This window comes from Thunnus albacares, chromosome 16 (assembly GCF_914725855.1).
Source record: "Thunnus albacares chromosome 16, fThuAlb1.1, whole genome shotgun sequence".
Classification (NCBI taxonomy): Eukaryota; Metazoa; Chordata; class Actinopteri; order Scombriformes; family Scombridae; genus Thunnus; species Thunnus albacares.
The window spans coordinates 13,193,575-13,209,163 of NC_058121.1; the positions used below are offsets into that span (position 1 = coordinate 13,193,575).

General features: G+C 39.8%; 1 protein-coding gene across 1 annotated transcript; it reads right to left on the minus strand.

The window, feature by feature from the left end:
* Positions 1–7,902: 7,902 nt before the first annotated feature.
* Positions 7,903–10,898, minus strand: LOC123000029 (G-protein coupled receptor 6). The gene is made up of 2 exons (XM_044377463.1): positions 10,535–10,898; positions 7,903–9,381 (listed from the first exon to the last, which is right to left on the minus strand). The coding sequence occupies exon 2, from the start codon at positions 9,354–9,356 to the stop codon at positions 8,349–8,351; it is 1,008 nt and encodes a 335-aa protein (XP_044233398.1). The 5' UTR covers positions 9,357–9,381; positions 10,535–10,898; the 3' UTR covers positions 7,903–8,348.
* Positions 10,899–15,589: the final 4,691 nt, after the last annotated feature.

Below are 15,589 nucleotides of genomic sequence, written 5' to 3' on the forward strand. Positions count from 1 at the left end.
AAAAATACAGAATATCACCACACTTATCTGTTAATTACAATCAATTCAGATTCTTTGCTTTGGATGCACAGGGGAGATATTTTTCATGTGGTGGGAATCAAGATAAAGACTGCCCCGTGAATAATTGTTTGTGTGCCCTCCCTCCTACACACACTATTATCACAAACACAGTCCACCGCACGCCTACACACGCTCATTCTCTCATCCCCAGATAAAACATGTGTAAACAGGCCCATTATGCAACACTTCTGTGGGATTTAAAAGATGATTATGGCCACTGGATATGTTTAAATCGTCCTTTTTACATGGTAGATGATATTATTGCTCATTTAAAATCATTTGAAAATGAACCCTTCAGAGGTGAAAAGTAACACATTTTCTAATTATCCTCAATATTTTGATAAGTAACATTTCTGGTAAGTGCTTTAAAAAAAAACCTGGACTTGATTTTTGAAAACTTATTTACTCATAAGTATAATATGAGTGAGTTGACATTTCTCATTTGATTCACATTTCATTCATTTCATTCACAATTGATAAATGACTGAGGAAAAGTAAAAGAAAAGAAAAAAACTCTGGACTTCCTGTGAATTACACCTTGAAATATATAAAAGTCCCTCTGTTTGAAAACATACTTCTGCACAGGTACTGACCTTCTGTGCAGTTTCACATTTCATGACACAGTGTGTTAAGTGGCCCCAAGTCATGAAAGTACATGACTTATTGAAAACACACAAAAAAACTATTTCAGAATAGAGCTGTCTGAACACCAAAATGCCAGATGTCACTTTGAATTCTTTTGTATCTAACACAGCAGGATGTGGAGGTGGAGGCTCAGTGTCTACACGCAGGTCAGACGTCATTATGTAAGTACTGCAACAGTTGTTTGGTCTTCAGGTCCTTCTTTTTTGGCCAAATCACTTGAGTCACGACATTATGAAGGTTTTATATCAGTTTGGTTATTTTTCAATTTTAATTGGTACAGCTTTTTCTGTCTTGTATGGTGTGCGTACATGTCGGTTAAATGTATATGCAATGCAAATGCATTATGTACATTTATTATATTATCTATTAGTGGTAGAAGAAGTATTCAGATCCTTTATTTAAGAAAAAAGTAACAATACCTCAATGTAAAATACATTCTAAGTAAAAGTCCTGCATTTGAAACAGCACTTAAGTAAAAGTACAATTATTATCAGCAAAACATAAAGAAATACTCAAGTACCTCAAATTGTACTTAAGATTGTACTTAAGTACAGTATTTGAGTAAATCTACTTACACTATTATTATGTGGACATCAGAGATGTTGTGTACTTGTAGTTATGTGACCTTATTTTACACGTGCAAGTGAATATTACCAATGTGTCTTGTGTTGTCATTTTTTGATGGAAAGCAATGTTTTCTCCCTTCAAGTAGCCTACCTGCAAAGATTTAGTTTGATTTTTCTTGTTCAGTGTCTGTACTTGACGCTTTTAAACAGTATATTTCCATCTTTGATAACTAATCAACACACACACTCCCACATACGGCATGCAGTGAACTTCATAATCATTTAAAACCACAACATCATTTTCACTCTGTACATCTATATATTTTTTTTACTTAAAGCATTCACTGTTATCATGCTCTTGCTACATTTACATAATTGCATTTTATGCAGCTGTCTCATCCTGATGTGCAATTAGTGTGAAAGTATATTAAACTTATTTCTTTTACATTTCCAGCATTAAAAGCAGCTAATAGTGAGGAGTTAAAGGATCAGTGTGTAGGATTTAGTGTCATCTAATGGTGAGGTTGCAGATTGCAACCGACTGAATACCCCTCCCCCTCCCCTTCCAAGCATGTAGGAGAATCTACGGTGGCCGCGAAACTGGCCTTTAGAGCCAGTGTTTGGTATGTCCATTCTGGGCTACTGTCCATGTGCAACATGGCGGCCTCTGTGGAAGAGGATCCTCTCTCTATGTAGATATAAAGGGCTCATTCAAAGTAACGAAAACACAATGATTCTTATTTTCAGGTGATTATATACTAATTAAAACATACTTATGAATATTATATTGCATTTTTGCCAAGCCCATTCTGCCATTAAATTCTACACACTGCACCTTTAAGTCATCATGTCCAGATAATAATGCAAGTCCTATTTGTGAGTCCTTAGGCTGGTCATGACTGAATTTATCCCCTCCACACCTAATTTCTACATTAGTCATCATTGCTGCAGTGGTGACGAATCTCCTAATAAGTAAATAGGAGTTTCTCTTGGAAAGATGAAGAGAGCAGAGTCAAGTAGAGGGGGAGGATAGGAGGGTGACAGGTGTAATTCATAGCGTGGGGAAGAGTTCATTTGTTGCAGAGCTCTTAGAGAGTTGAGCTTTCAGGCTATGATGGTTAGACTACTCTCTTTGTAATGATTTTTTTATTGGTGAAAATACAGGCAGAGCACAAGTGTTCTGTATTTAACATTTTTCAACAGTTAGACTACTCTCTGATTGGGGTAGGGAGGTTCTTTGAGTGGAGGGAGAAGAGAGGTGTATCAGACAAGGAGAGCTGATGAGACTGAATGAAGTAAGGTGAGAGTAATTGAGTAGTGATGCATGCAGCAGACAATAGGTAAAGTGGTTGCAGTTCCTGACATGTTCAGATTCAGCATTTTTATCTGCCTTCTTAACCCTCTTAACCTATTATCTTGCAGGTCAAATTGACCTGCTCAGGGGAGTATTTCATCCAGCATGATACTTTCTTTCCTTGCCTTAACTGTTGTAATGAACTTCCAATTTTAAGCATAGCTGAGTCCCTGGCATGTCTAAATAATTGAGATAATGCTTTTGTCAAACTGACCTGGTAGCGGAAATGGAGGCTAAAGGTCTAAATTAAACCAACATTTGCTTGAGCTTTGGTTGGCTGCTTCTTGCTGTCATTTTCTCTTAAATATCTCACCACACAAACACAGACATTCACATATAGTCCCTCTAATAACAAGGAATCCAAAAACCTTCTTATTCAGCTACTACAATGATTGTTGACCTCTCCCTCCTTTTTTAGCATTTAGAGTGTGACAGACAGCAGTAAAATAGCCACTTATAGTCTGTCAGGACCCTTCAGAGGGACCAGGAGTTAATCCACAGATACAGATAGACTGTAACCCACTAGTGACCCTTGCCTATTGAATAAATATAAGCTCTTTATCCTCATGGCACTGACTACTAGTTTCAGGGTCCTGGTATTGTGCATGTTGGCTCACTGTCACACTGTCACAACTTATTGGGACACCTGAATAAAACTGAGCCATCGTTATTGCAACTTGTAACACCTGTGATTTTCCTACAGCGAAGTGAAAATGTCTGCTGTGAAAAAGACCTGTGGCACATACCTAGCTGCTATAAAGAGAAGGCAAACATACTTCTATAACCTTGAGGAACCTTGGACTTGTAGTTCATTATCAGGGTCAAATGAAAAAGCACTAGCAGCTCACTGGTAGCTCAAATATTGATAATATTTTTAGACTTTGGTTGGTTTATTTTTGCGTTCATTTAATGTTTTGCATTCATTTGGACGTGGATGATGAAACTATGTACAACTAACATGTAACATTTCAGAGGGTTACGTTTTCTCTAGAAATCACCGGGAATAATGAACACAGCAGTGTTTCTCCATATGTGGACGTGCTTTACCTGGACTTTGATCATTTTAATTTGATTTAATAGTGAAGTGCTCTTGCAGCCGTGTACTGCACATTAATTTACAGCCGATACACTGATACACCTGGCAATATTTATGGTGATGTTCATGATTTTCAGACAACTATTTACAGTAATATTCTACAGTGTAAAATGGCAAAATAATTAGATATAACCTCAGTCTGTTTGAATAATTCAATAACAGCAACAGCATTTTACCTTCGATAAATCTTCTATAAGTAGCCTCCAGGACATTCTGCCCTTTTTATTGTGTTATTTAACTTCTAAAGTAAACATAATGAGGAGGCACAAGCACAAAGCTAAAACCCCAAATGGTGTGTTGCTGTCCACAACGCTTATTAAGCTCATTGTACCTTGAAAAATGTCCCTCACCCACACCCACCATGTCACACAGTGTTTTTCTGAGAAGCCAGAAGGAGAAAGGATTTAATGTCCCCTGGGCCAGGTTTAGGACTGGTCTCTCTCTCCTAAACACACTCACTCATAGACACACACAGAACTTCACACAGCATGCGTGCAGCATATACAGTGCACATACAGGAGGCACATGCGCACCCACCCACAATCTGGCAAGTTACACATGACGAAACCTGGTAGGAGCCAGGCTACTAACAAGTACACTCATACAGTGCAATCCTGTGCCAACACACACACACTAATTGTTTGAACAGGCCACAGGCAAAGGAGCAAAAGCAAATGACGATAACTTTTATTGCAAAGCAGATTTTATGTAGCTGAAGTGGGCATGTCCCCGCTTTTCCAGGAGATAAAGTGAATGTTTGCGTCTATGCATGTGTGTGTGTGTGTGTGTGTGTATGTGCATCACAGTAAACCCCAGCGTCTAATAATCACCATGTAGGAGGTTCCAGGTCTTCCCCAGATACCACTGCAATTCCCATGGGGAGTTACAACAGAAATTAATGCCAGTATTGATTTTTTGTTTCTTCTGCCATCTGCATCTCAAACATTCCTGCAACACCGCTTTCATATAAATATGAAATGACAACCCAGGAGGGAGGCAAAAAAAATGGCAATTTGTGTGATTACACAATCGATAACAGCAAAGCCTTTTCCATCGAGCTAATGGATAACTCAGTAATAGTAATGTTCCTATGGAGAGCATTTGCTACGCCACTGTAATTAATGTTATTAATGAGGGAATCATTCAACTGTGTACTTCGGTAATTGCCTGCAGAGCTGCTCAGGTCTGCCATGATCAAGCATTACATAATTCAAACACTGCTACCAACTTCTATTTAGTCTAATGGATGTAATATCAAAGTGAAGGGCTAAAGGGGAATTTCAGTGTTGTTAATATTAACCTCGGCAAGAATAAAGAGCCCACTTTGCTTCTGAGAAGAGATAACTTAGACTTATGAAATGTATTTTGTGACTTCTTATTCATGTGAGCTGTAAGTCAGATATCAGACGCACTCACACTCTTGATTTCAGGCTCTGATGCCAACGGATACAAGTAAATAAATACAAGTGCGGAGGCAAGATAAAACAGTCAAAGGTCGTGTCTTTATGACCTCCACAGCTACACAGCAGTCAGCTCTGAGCTGAGGAGCTCCAGGTGTGATTTTACAAGGTAACCAGAAGAAGAGAAGCGCATGTTGAGCAGTGTGTGGGATCAACTTTGGCTCCAGTAATTGTTGCCACAGGTCATGGCAATGACTCAACAAGCAAGGTGTAACATCGCAAGTGTTCAAGCTGGTCACGCAGACAGTTGTGGATTGTGTACCCAAGGTTGATGGGCACAGATGTTGTGTAAAAGTTCATGCCAAAGGTGCACAATGGGAAGTTTGTGAACAGAAAAGTGTACTCCATTAATTTAATATTGTACTTCCAAACGCCAATGATGGTGAGGCAGGGTGTTGCAAGAAAAAAGAGAGGCTATTAAAAAAAATATTGTACAGTGACATAAGGGTCACTGTCAGGTGAAAAGGAAGAAAAGAAAGGAGATTTTACTCAATCGGATTGTGAAAGGCAGTTATAAAATCACAAAAGCTGAAATTGCAATATCTAAAGATGACAATTCATCTAATTAGCTTTGCCAATATATACTACAACATTTTAGAAATTTAATCTTTATACATTTTATACAGTAGTCTATTGCCATGAGTAAACTTTACTGTGTACAAACAGGTGGTCAACTGATTTGGTGGGTGACCAAAAGCAACATCTGTTGAGGCGGAGCAAAAAGACAAGATGAACAAACATCTCCTGCTCTCATAGTGCACAGGCCTCAGCAGTCCATTAGTAGCCTCCAGCAGCATCCTTCACCTTTCCCCCACTTTGTGATCAGCCTTCAACTGACTGAGACATTCAAACTGGAGACTATTAGAACTGATAGTCTAGGAGCAAGTGCAGTGACTCTTGTTTTGCTGTTGTACGGGAGCTGCTGTTTAGACATGAATGGGATTGAACTGTCCAACAGAGACAAAACAAGAGTTATAAAAAGTCCAAGTCTAACAGAAAATGACATTGGTTGAGAGCCCTGTATCATTTTCTAGTCTTGCACAGTCCTCAATCAAAAACTACTCTAAAAGGTCTAAAGTGCAATATTAACATGCTGATATTAACCGTGGTCACTGTCTTGATAGATTATTTAGTTAAGTTTAGCATACTTGCTTATTAGCGCTAAAGGCAAAGTACAGCTGAGGATGGTGGGGCTGTCATTTGTTTTGCAGATATTTGGTCACCAACGTCAGACAGATTCATCCTTTGGGGATCATGAATGTCTGCACTAAATTTCATGCCGATCCATGCAAGTGTTGTTGAGATATTTTAGACCAAAGTAGTGGACCAGCTGAAGGCTATCCTTGGAGCCACACTGCTAGCATGACTAAAAATTCTTCTGCTATGCCACTGCTGTATTCAACTGTTCATGTGAATCTGTCCTGAGCACTTAATCCAATAATACATTGCATTGAATTTTTATGTTCAGTAATTACGTAATCATGCTAATGAGCCAATGACACTGTCAGTATACTAAAGCCATGTTTAAAATAGGATTCACTGAGTTCATACAGTTTGACATACAGTAAGTTAAAGCTGGGTATTGCACAATATATGAATCAGATGTAATGTGAAGTAATGAGTGGGGAAAGTTATTACAGGGAAGAACATAAGTATAAGTGTTGAAAAAATGTCCACCATAGCCTTGTACGGATTTTGTAGCTGTTTGTTCAAATGTTAAAATTAAAAGATGTTTTTACTCTTTAATTGAAACACAAAGGAATCAAAAGGCACTTGCTGGATGTCGTTCTAGGTACAAGAATAAACATCTTTTTTTACTTTTACAGCATTTCTAAATATGACTTATTACTGGTCTGTGGCAGTATCGTTGTCCCTGTGTGGCACTCTGATGCCCTGAACCAGTACCTGTTTAAACAGCCTGGCGGATAAACGGCTGTGTTTGTGGCTGCATTGGCTGCCAAGTTCATTCAGCCTTTACAGCGCAGCTGACAGGGAGAGCAGACAGACTTATTAGCATCTCTCATTTCGCTCTGTCACACACACATACACGTGTCTGTCTTTCCTGAATCATGATTGCAGATGCTGGTGAGATAAAGCAAGATAAGGCACTACTCTAAACAACCTTTTTCATTTCCTGCACTTGCAACGTATAGTGCATCATATCTGATCAATGCAAACATAAACCAAGGCCAGTAAAGACTAACACTGATACTGAGTTGTATGAAAAAAATGCCTCCTTGACTCCTGCAGCTTTAATAGTTGGGCTCATTTCTATTTATCATGAAACAGGCGTTTATTATTACACCTGCTCATCGTGGAGAGGAGGTAATCAAAACTCCCAGGAGGCACACTGACCACATGGCACATGTTTTCACACGTTTGTGGTATCTCTCTCTCTCTACGAGTCTGCCTCATTCACTCTCTCTCTTTCTCTGCCACACATACACACACACAGCGCACGCACAGACTGAGCAAACAGGATTCAAATCTGTCTAGGTGTAAATTGAAGCTATTTTCCGGGGCAAGGTACTTGCTTTCTCAATGTGCCATTAGCCTCTTCAAACAGACCCACCTGCGCTCCGGAGGAAGAGACTAGAACGAATGAATGTAAAAAAAACAAAAACAAGTCGGCTGTAACACACGGAGCCCTTCATAGAAAAGTGACACAGTAAAGACACGTGATGGAGCCACAGCTGGATTTTTATCCTTTTATTCCTCTTGTAGAAAATGTACATCAAAGACAATACAATACAAAATAGAAAATGGCACACGGCACTCACAAGTTCAAACGTTTAAACACAAGAAGGGCTATACAATACTGCTTTGGCATTTCAAAAAACATTGAGTAAAGTGCAAGATTTTCCATTCCTTTTCTCATTTAAGTACATTCACAGGTTTGTTTTTTTCACAGAAGATTCTTGTTCACAGCATTTCCAAAATCTCATCCTAACTTGTGTTGAGACATAGTAAAGTGCAGATACAGTATGCATGAGAGACACATTTCTAGCATCACACCCCATTTGTGTTAGTAAAGCATTCACTGTCAACTGAAAGCAGATTGTCGATGGTCACAGGATGGTTTGTCTTTTGCTCTCTCTCTCTTCTCACACACTAACACTCACACACACACACACACACTCTCTCATACACAAAGAGCCCTAGCACCTTTAGACTTCACTTGGAGACCTGGACCGATAGGCCCCGTTGGCCTGAAAGCAGCCACAGAGAAGCATATAGATGGAGCGCTGGATCTCTGCGTTTCTGTAGGCGTAGATAATAGGGTTGATCATGGAGTTGTAGGTGGCTGGCAGCAGTGTAGCATAGGTGTACACCGATGGATACTCCCGTTCGCCCACCAAGCAGTAGATGGCGAAGGGAAGCCAGCTGGCACCAAATGTCCCCAAGATGATGGCCAAAGTGGAGACCCCCTTCTTGGTGGCGATATAATGCGACGTGGCAAAGAAGTGTTGCTGGAGGGCGATCTGGTGGGCGTGGTGGCACACAATCTTGCAAATCTTGAAGTAGAGGGTCAGCATGAGCACGAAGATGATGAAGAAGGAGGTGGCCAGGAGTGTGACATTGCTCCGGGTCAAAGGGCGGACGATGCTGCAGGAGGCTGGTTCGTCCAGGCAGTTCCAGCCGAGCACCGGCAGCAAGCCCAGGAACAGAGACACCCCCCATGTCCCCAGTAACATCAGGTGCACATACTGCAGCGTCTTCTCTGAGAAGTATGTCAGGGCGTTGTAGAGAGAGAAGTAACGGTCCACTGTTATAGCCAAAAGGCTGCTGATGGATGCTGTGAAAGAGGCTACCAGGAAGCCTACGGTGATAAGGCTGATAGTCTCAGAAGAGATCACATATTGAAATACAAAGTTCAGGATTAATCCCATGCCGGCCAGCAGATCTGCTGTGGCCAGGCTCCCAATCAGCACAAACATGGGAGTCCTTAGTGTTGGCGTGTAGAAGATGATTGCTACCACTATGGCATTTTCGCAGGCGATGACAGTGCCTGACATGCAGAGCATAATGTCCCATGGGTTGATAGGGAAATCTAGTGGGGCAGTGGAGAACTCCAGGCTGCTGTTGAGCTCTGGAGAATCAGCCTCCATCCATTGGAGAGCTTCTCCAGCCACAGGACTCGCAGAGGAGTCATTCACCAGCAGCGACTCGTTCATATCTCCACGTTGTCTTTTCTTTGTCCTGTGGGCAGCAGAGAAGAACAAGTAGATTGGTTTGTTAATATGATGTTTCAAGTCAGAATTCTCTTTTGGCTAGTCTCTTTTTGAGGAAGTCAGGGTTTGCTACATGACAGAACCACTCGAGCTCCTAGGGATTAAGTGTCTTGCTCACTGACACTTCTGCACTTCTTCCCTGTTGGCAAGCATTTGCTTATTAAGCCTAAACTGTCCTGCACAGTGAGTCTGAAATTCTGAGACTGAAATTCACTCCTGCCAGATACAAACATCTATATACATATATCAAATAATTTACAAATACCTATGATAAATTAGACTTCTAAAGTGAGGCAATTACATTTGTTTTCACCATAGTCATTTGTAAAAACAAAACAAAAACAAAATCATGCAAAACTACCAAGGAAAATCCACCCTGTAATTCTATAATATGTACTGTTCAGCTCAGTTCTTAGTTGTGAATTTGAGTTCAGTAGCAGAAAAAACAGACAGTAGTGATGAAGTCATCTACAAAGCTTAGAGCTGGTGCATAGTGAATAAGTACTTAAACAACTCCCAGGACAGATTTTCTAGTGTAATTTCACATATGAAAGCCCAACATTCAAATATATCTATTTAAGAAGAAACAAAGAAAAATCTCTATGATGAATTTAAGTTTTGATGCTCCAATTTTGAGCTTGGAGGAAGAGTTGGCTGTTAGGTGTTGACTTTATCGTCAAAAATCATTGCCATAACACATTGTAAATGCTGTTTTAAGATAGATTTCCCCTTCAAAAGTTACTGAGATAATGCTACAGCAGCAAAAGGCAAATGTGCTGTCCATGGTGCTGAAATCACAACTTTAACTATAGGTAACTAAATACTGAAAAACGGAACACCTCCTAGTCAGTCTTTTATATTATATGTTTTAATTATTTTACAAGAACTTACAGTGTGATTGTGGTGCCTAATAATGACATAATTGATACTTTTATTCCCTAAGTTAGTAGCAAATGTCTCCATTTGATATTGTATAATTCCTGCGTCCCTCTTAAGTTTTTCTTATACCCTTTATTCTCTTTAGAGAGACAATGTAAAGTTAAACAAAAGCAGCTGACATAAAATAAGGTATTCATTATTTTTCTATCTGGTAAATTTACATAAAAGTTTAGGATACCTACCTCCGTGACAAAACTGAATGAGCTGAGATTTTCGTTGAAATTGGAGCCCCTCGTCGAAGGTAAAACAGAAAAAGCAAAAGAAAGCAACGGATGCCCCCTTTTCTCGCTCCCTTAAACCCTCTCAGGTGAAGCCCTTGATTTTGTTATGCTTCCCACGCATGGGACAGACACCCAGGGCCGGGGTGGTGTGAAGCATTGGCTGATGTTCAGCTCGGCGAGGAAGATGAATGTGAGGAGAAGGAGGAGGAGGAGGAGGACGAGAGGGGACCGACCACAGACGCGTACGGAGAGCTTTAAATCCAAGTTACGTCATGGCAGAGAAAGAGACAGAGAGAGAGAGAGAGAGAGAGAGAGAGAGAGAGAGAGAGAGAGAGAGAGAGATGCTCTTTCTCTCTTTGGCATCAAGACTTCTGCATAATTTTTCACTGAGAAAATTAAAGATTCTTGCACCAACCCAGCACACCTCTGCTGAAACGCCTGAGCAATCTGAATTCAGGCAACAGTTTAGGAACACACAAAGTCCCAGGTAGACCTGTTAAGTATCATGAATACTATGAAATAAAGGGCACAAATAAGCCCTTTATAACTTTATACTTTATAGCTATAAAGTGACATTTGCTTATGAAGTCACTCATTACCTAAGTTATGCATTTACTGCAGTGTATCCCATAGTTTTACACGGAAGAAACGTGAGTCATCTTGCCTTAAACACCTGCTAACTTCGACTAATTTCAGCAGTGGTATCAGAGGAGAATCTGTGGAAAGTATTGGGATCCATAAATCAATATCAGCCTTCAAATAGGTATTGGCATCCGGGAATACTAACAAGCCCAACATGTGTTTACTGTAAAGTGGTGCTTATCTTTTATCTCTTATCTCTATCTTTTTAAATTTCTGTAACTGAACACATCTAAAGACAGAGTTTCACACTGAACAGGTGGCGTGACTCACGTTGTCTGCTAATTTATGAGCTATAATTTCAAGAGCGCAGTTGACAATTTTGGTGTCTCATGATGGTCTACATCCTGTTCAGATGATTTTCTTTTCTTTCCTGCTCGGAGAGAAACTCTTAAGAACAGAAACATGACTTGTTGTCAGCAGCATTGATCCAAAACAAATAAACGTTAGCCTTCAAATATATTTATGTATTCTGCCATCAGCAATTAGCGCCAGTTTAACACTGTGTTGCTATAGCAACCCCTACTGGCGCAGTTCCGTGACCGTTGTCTTTTAATTGACATATTTCCACGCACTGTTTTGTGACTATAAACATATTTTATCCACTCTCCAAATGCCCTTGTTAAACTCTAGTTATAGCTATTCCATTCATTATTGCTATTTTTCGTATGTGTATGTAATTTGAGATGTTTATTAGAGGTTTTTCCGTTATCTGTTTAGTGCCAACCAAGACGAGATCGTTTAGGCTAATGTTGCTAATTAAGATTCTAAGTAGCCTAGCTGTTAATTTACTGTTGGGCTAGTGCTGGTTATTTTATATTTCTTTTGTGGACTTCAGGTTTATATTTACACACCACATTAATTACTGTGCTGTACTTACGTTTTGGCTAATGCTGTTGTTTCAACTTTAACTTGTAACTTTAACATACTAATCCAATATTCCTGTATAATGATTACTCAGTATAACATCTGTTTATGGTGTTGCATTTTTTCCTAATATGTTACCACAGTGGCTGTTTTCCCCAATACTCTTTTTACTGTTTTACAGATTCTTCCAGTAAAAACCTAAAAAACCATCTTCCACCTTGAGCACATAATGTAAATATGTTTAGCTTGCTGCATACAGAAGCAGTGGACTTACATGCATAGTGAGGACAGAAGATTATCAGTTGAGCTCTTGTACTGATACAGCAAATGCTGTAGTAACTTTTAATAAATAACAAATACTGATCCAGAGCTTTCTCACAGCAGATATTTTTACTTGTCCTATAGCAGGAAAAGCACATGTGCAACTAATATCATTAATGGTAGTTCACCGAAAAGGAATGTAGCCATTAGAAATGCTAATACAGTGTTTAATAAGTCAAAAGGTGTATTGGTTGTTTCACATGTAAATGCAGCCAGGGAAGAAAGTGAGAGCAACAGCAGGAGAGAAGAGATGGAGAGACTTATTAAAGCCGCTGTAGACAGATAGAGGGTGCTCACGTAGGCGTAGCAGATGGTCTGCACAAAATAACTAATGCACTCTGGGAGAAGAACAATCCTATACAGTATGCAAAAACCTGTGATCCAGCTCTGCGGCTGGTAGATTAACTACCTCAGTTCAGCATCTTGTACAGTATGTGTGTGTGTTCTTTCCACCTGCCAGCCTGCAGAAACACACCCTCCTCAGTGTGATCAGCCTCTAAGCACTGTGTGTTCTGCATACCTCCACCTGGTTACAGTATCTCAGAAACACACCATAACTCAGCACACACTGGGCTAAACATGAGTATGTCAAGTAGATGTTGTTCATCTGGGAACAAGCACCATATAGCCCCTTTGGTACTGATAGTTTTTAGATTGCCTCATTTTCTGAGTTTTTCACTTACCATAAAATACTAAATACTACTACTACTACTACTACTACTACTACTACTACTACTACTAATAATAATAATAATAATAATAATAATAATAATAATAATTAAGACTTTGTTGGTTGAATCTTCCTTCTCTTCTTCTTTTTCCATTACTTATGTTTCAAATTAAACCATCTATTTTTCTCTAATACACCTATCTCATGCTTTGCATTCAATTAGAAGTAAAGAACTGGTCATGGGTAATTTATATGAGAATGAACTTCAATTCTACACCGAATAACACAAAACTAAACCTGCACTGAATGTGGAAATATCTGATTAGAAGGATCTTCTGTTGCGTTGACACAAGGACAGAGATGAGGCATCTGAACAAGAATGTTTTTGCAGAATATTTTATGTACTTTTTTTAAAGAGAATATGATATTTTAGTTATCAAAATTGTTGCATTTATGTCTCACACTTCAACAATTAAATGCCAAATAACAATGGATGAAATGTTTCAGAGTTTGGAGGGGGGGGGGGGGGGGGGGGGGGGGGGAGTTCAAAGCAGCATAGCAATATGGTAACCAGTTTTGGTTTCCAGGCAACGGCTGTTTGGCCACCTCTTTTCAGTGGACTGGGAGCTGTAGAGGGGGTTGTCTTCATTCATAAGCTAAGCGGTCACATGAAGTGCCTAGTGACTCATATCAAAGACCAGGCATATACCTAACATAACCACACAAACACAAGACATCTAAAATTATTTTTGATTGTTGTCTGAGATGGACTAAACCAAACAAATAGATTTTCTACCAAAATAGAAGCACTACAGCACTGGCACCATACACAAATATTCATTTCTTACTTCTATTTTTGCATGGTCTACCAAGAACAGGCTGTCCAAAAATATCAGCGGCTAGGTGCATTTACTCACTCATGTGCTGAGAGGTTTCTGTATAATGAGACACCTGCCATTAGGAACATGAAAACATGAGAAAAACACAGCCCTTACACAAAAGACCTCTTTTGCCTTCAAAACAGCCCTTTCGGGAAACAAACTGTCTACTTTTCCCCTTCCCGCAAACACAGACAGCAGCGCTCTCATTTTCAAGAGTGCACACATGCTGTCACGTGTTCGTATATACACAAACACACAGGGACAGTGACTCATCCCTCAAAGTAAGAATACCTTTCTGCAGATATTTACTCTGGAAAAACTGACCATGTCTCTAATTAGACCCAGTGAGAGCCATTAACGAGTGAGCGGAGACAAAGAAAATCCAAGTGATGGTAGTAAAGGATAGTAAAGTATGGGAGATGGACATTGATTACAGGAGAGTTGTGGTTCATGTGGGGAAGCCGAGCCAGAGTGATTAAAAATCGAAAAAAAAGTGATTTATTTACATGTGCTATCATAGTAAAGGTGTAACAAATATGTAAAGAAAAAAACTAAATTGGCTTCATTGGGGAAATTATAATAATAATGTATTTAATTTGTACTGCACTTTCCATTCGCAGTTAATCTTAAAAGTGCTACAGTGTTAAAAGACATATAACATAAAGAAAATAACAAGAATTAAGATGAAAAAGCCTTCTTGAATTAAAAGAGTCTAGGGTCTGTGCTGCCCTCAGATGTTTAGGAAGACTGTTCCACAAGCGTGGTGCAGCAGAGCAGAAAGCTTGATCCCCCATGGTGCGGAGCTTAGTATTGGAGGCCCGGAGGAGCAAGCTGCTGGCAGATGTGAGGGTGTGGGTGGAGGTTTGTGGTGTGATCAGTTGCTGTAGGTAGAGAGGCGCATGTCCATTGATGTCCAAGGAGGGTTGAATCAAAGACAATCGGACTTGGTTGTAGATACTTCCAAGGGGCTCTTTCAGTTTAGAAGCCCCTTGGATGACAGGTGTCTTCAACCAAGTCCATTTGTCCACGATTCAACCCTCCTCCCTTGGATAACCATGACCTGGATGACTGAGAATGTTCACAGACATGTCAGTTGATGGATTTGTATTTGTGAGTAACAGGACTTTGTAGTCAACCCTGAAGGAGACAGGGAGCCGGTGCAATGAAAACAGAATTGGTGTTATGTGTTCGTGTTTTCGCACTCTCATCAAGATCCTGGCAGCACTGTTCTGAATGTACTGGAGTTTCTGGATTCTCCTGCCAGGGATCCCCGTGAAGAGCAGTAGTCTAGTCTTAAGGAGATAAAGGCATGGACAAGTTTCTCTGAATCTGAGGGTTAGAGAGAGGTGAAGTTTACAGATGTTTTTGAGATGGTAGAAAGAAGTTTTGCACAGATGTCTTATATGGTCATCAAAAGCCAGATGAGGAACAAACACCCAGAATAGTGACTGAGGAGGAAAGGGGGATGTCCTAGCCATCAAAGGTGAGAACATATCAAATTAAAACTTAAAGGATAGGTTCACAATTTCTCAAGTCTGTCTTAAAATGATAGTCATGTGCCCATATGAACATGGACATAGGTTTTTCTTGATGTTATCATTCTTCCTGTTCATACTGATCATTAAATGATCCCTTCCT

Bases quoted from the DNA above. Each gene is read 5' to 3' on its own strand.
- LOC123000029 (XM_044377463.1), bottom strand. From the start codon at position 9,356: ATGAACGAGTCGCTGCTGGTGAATGACTCCTCTGCGAGTCCTGTGGCT.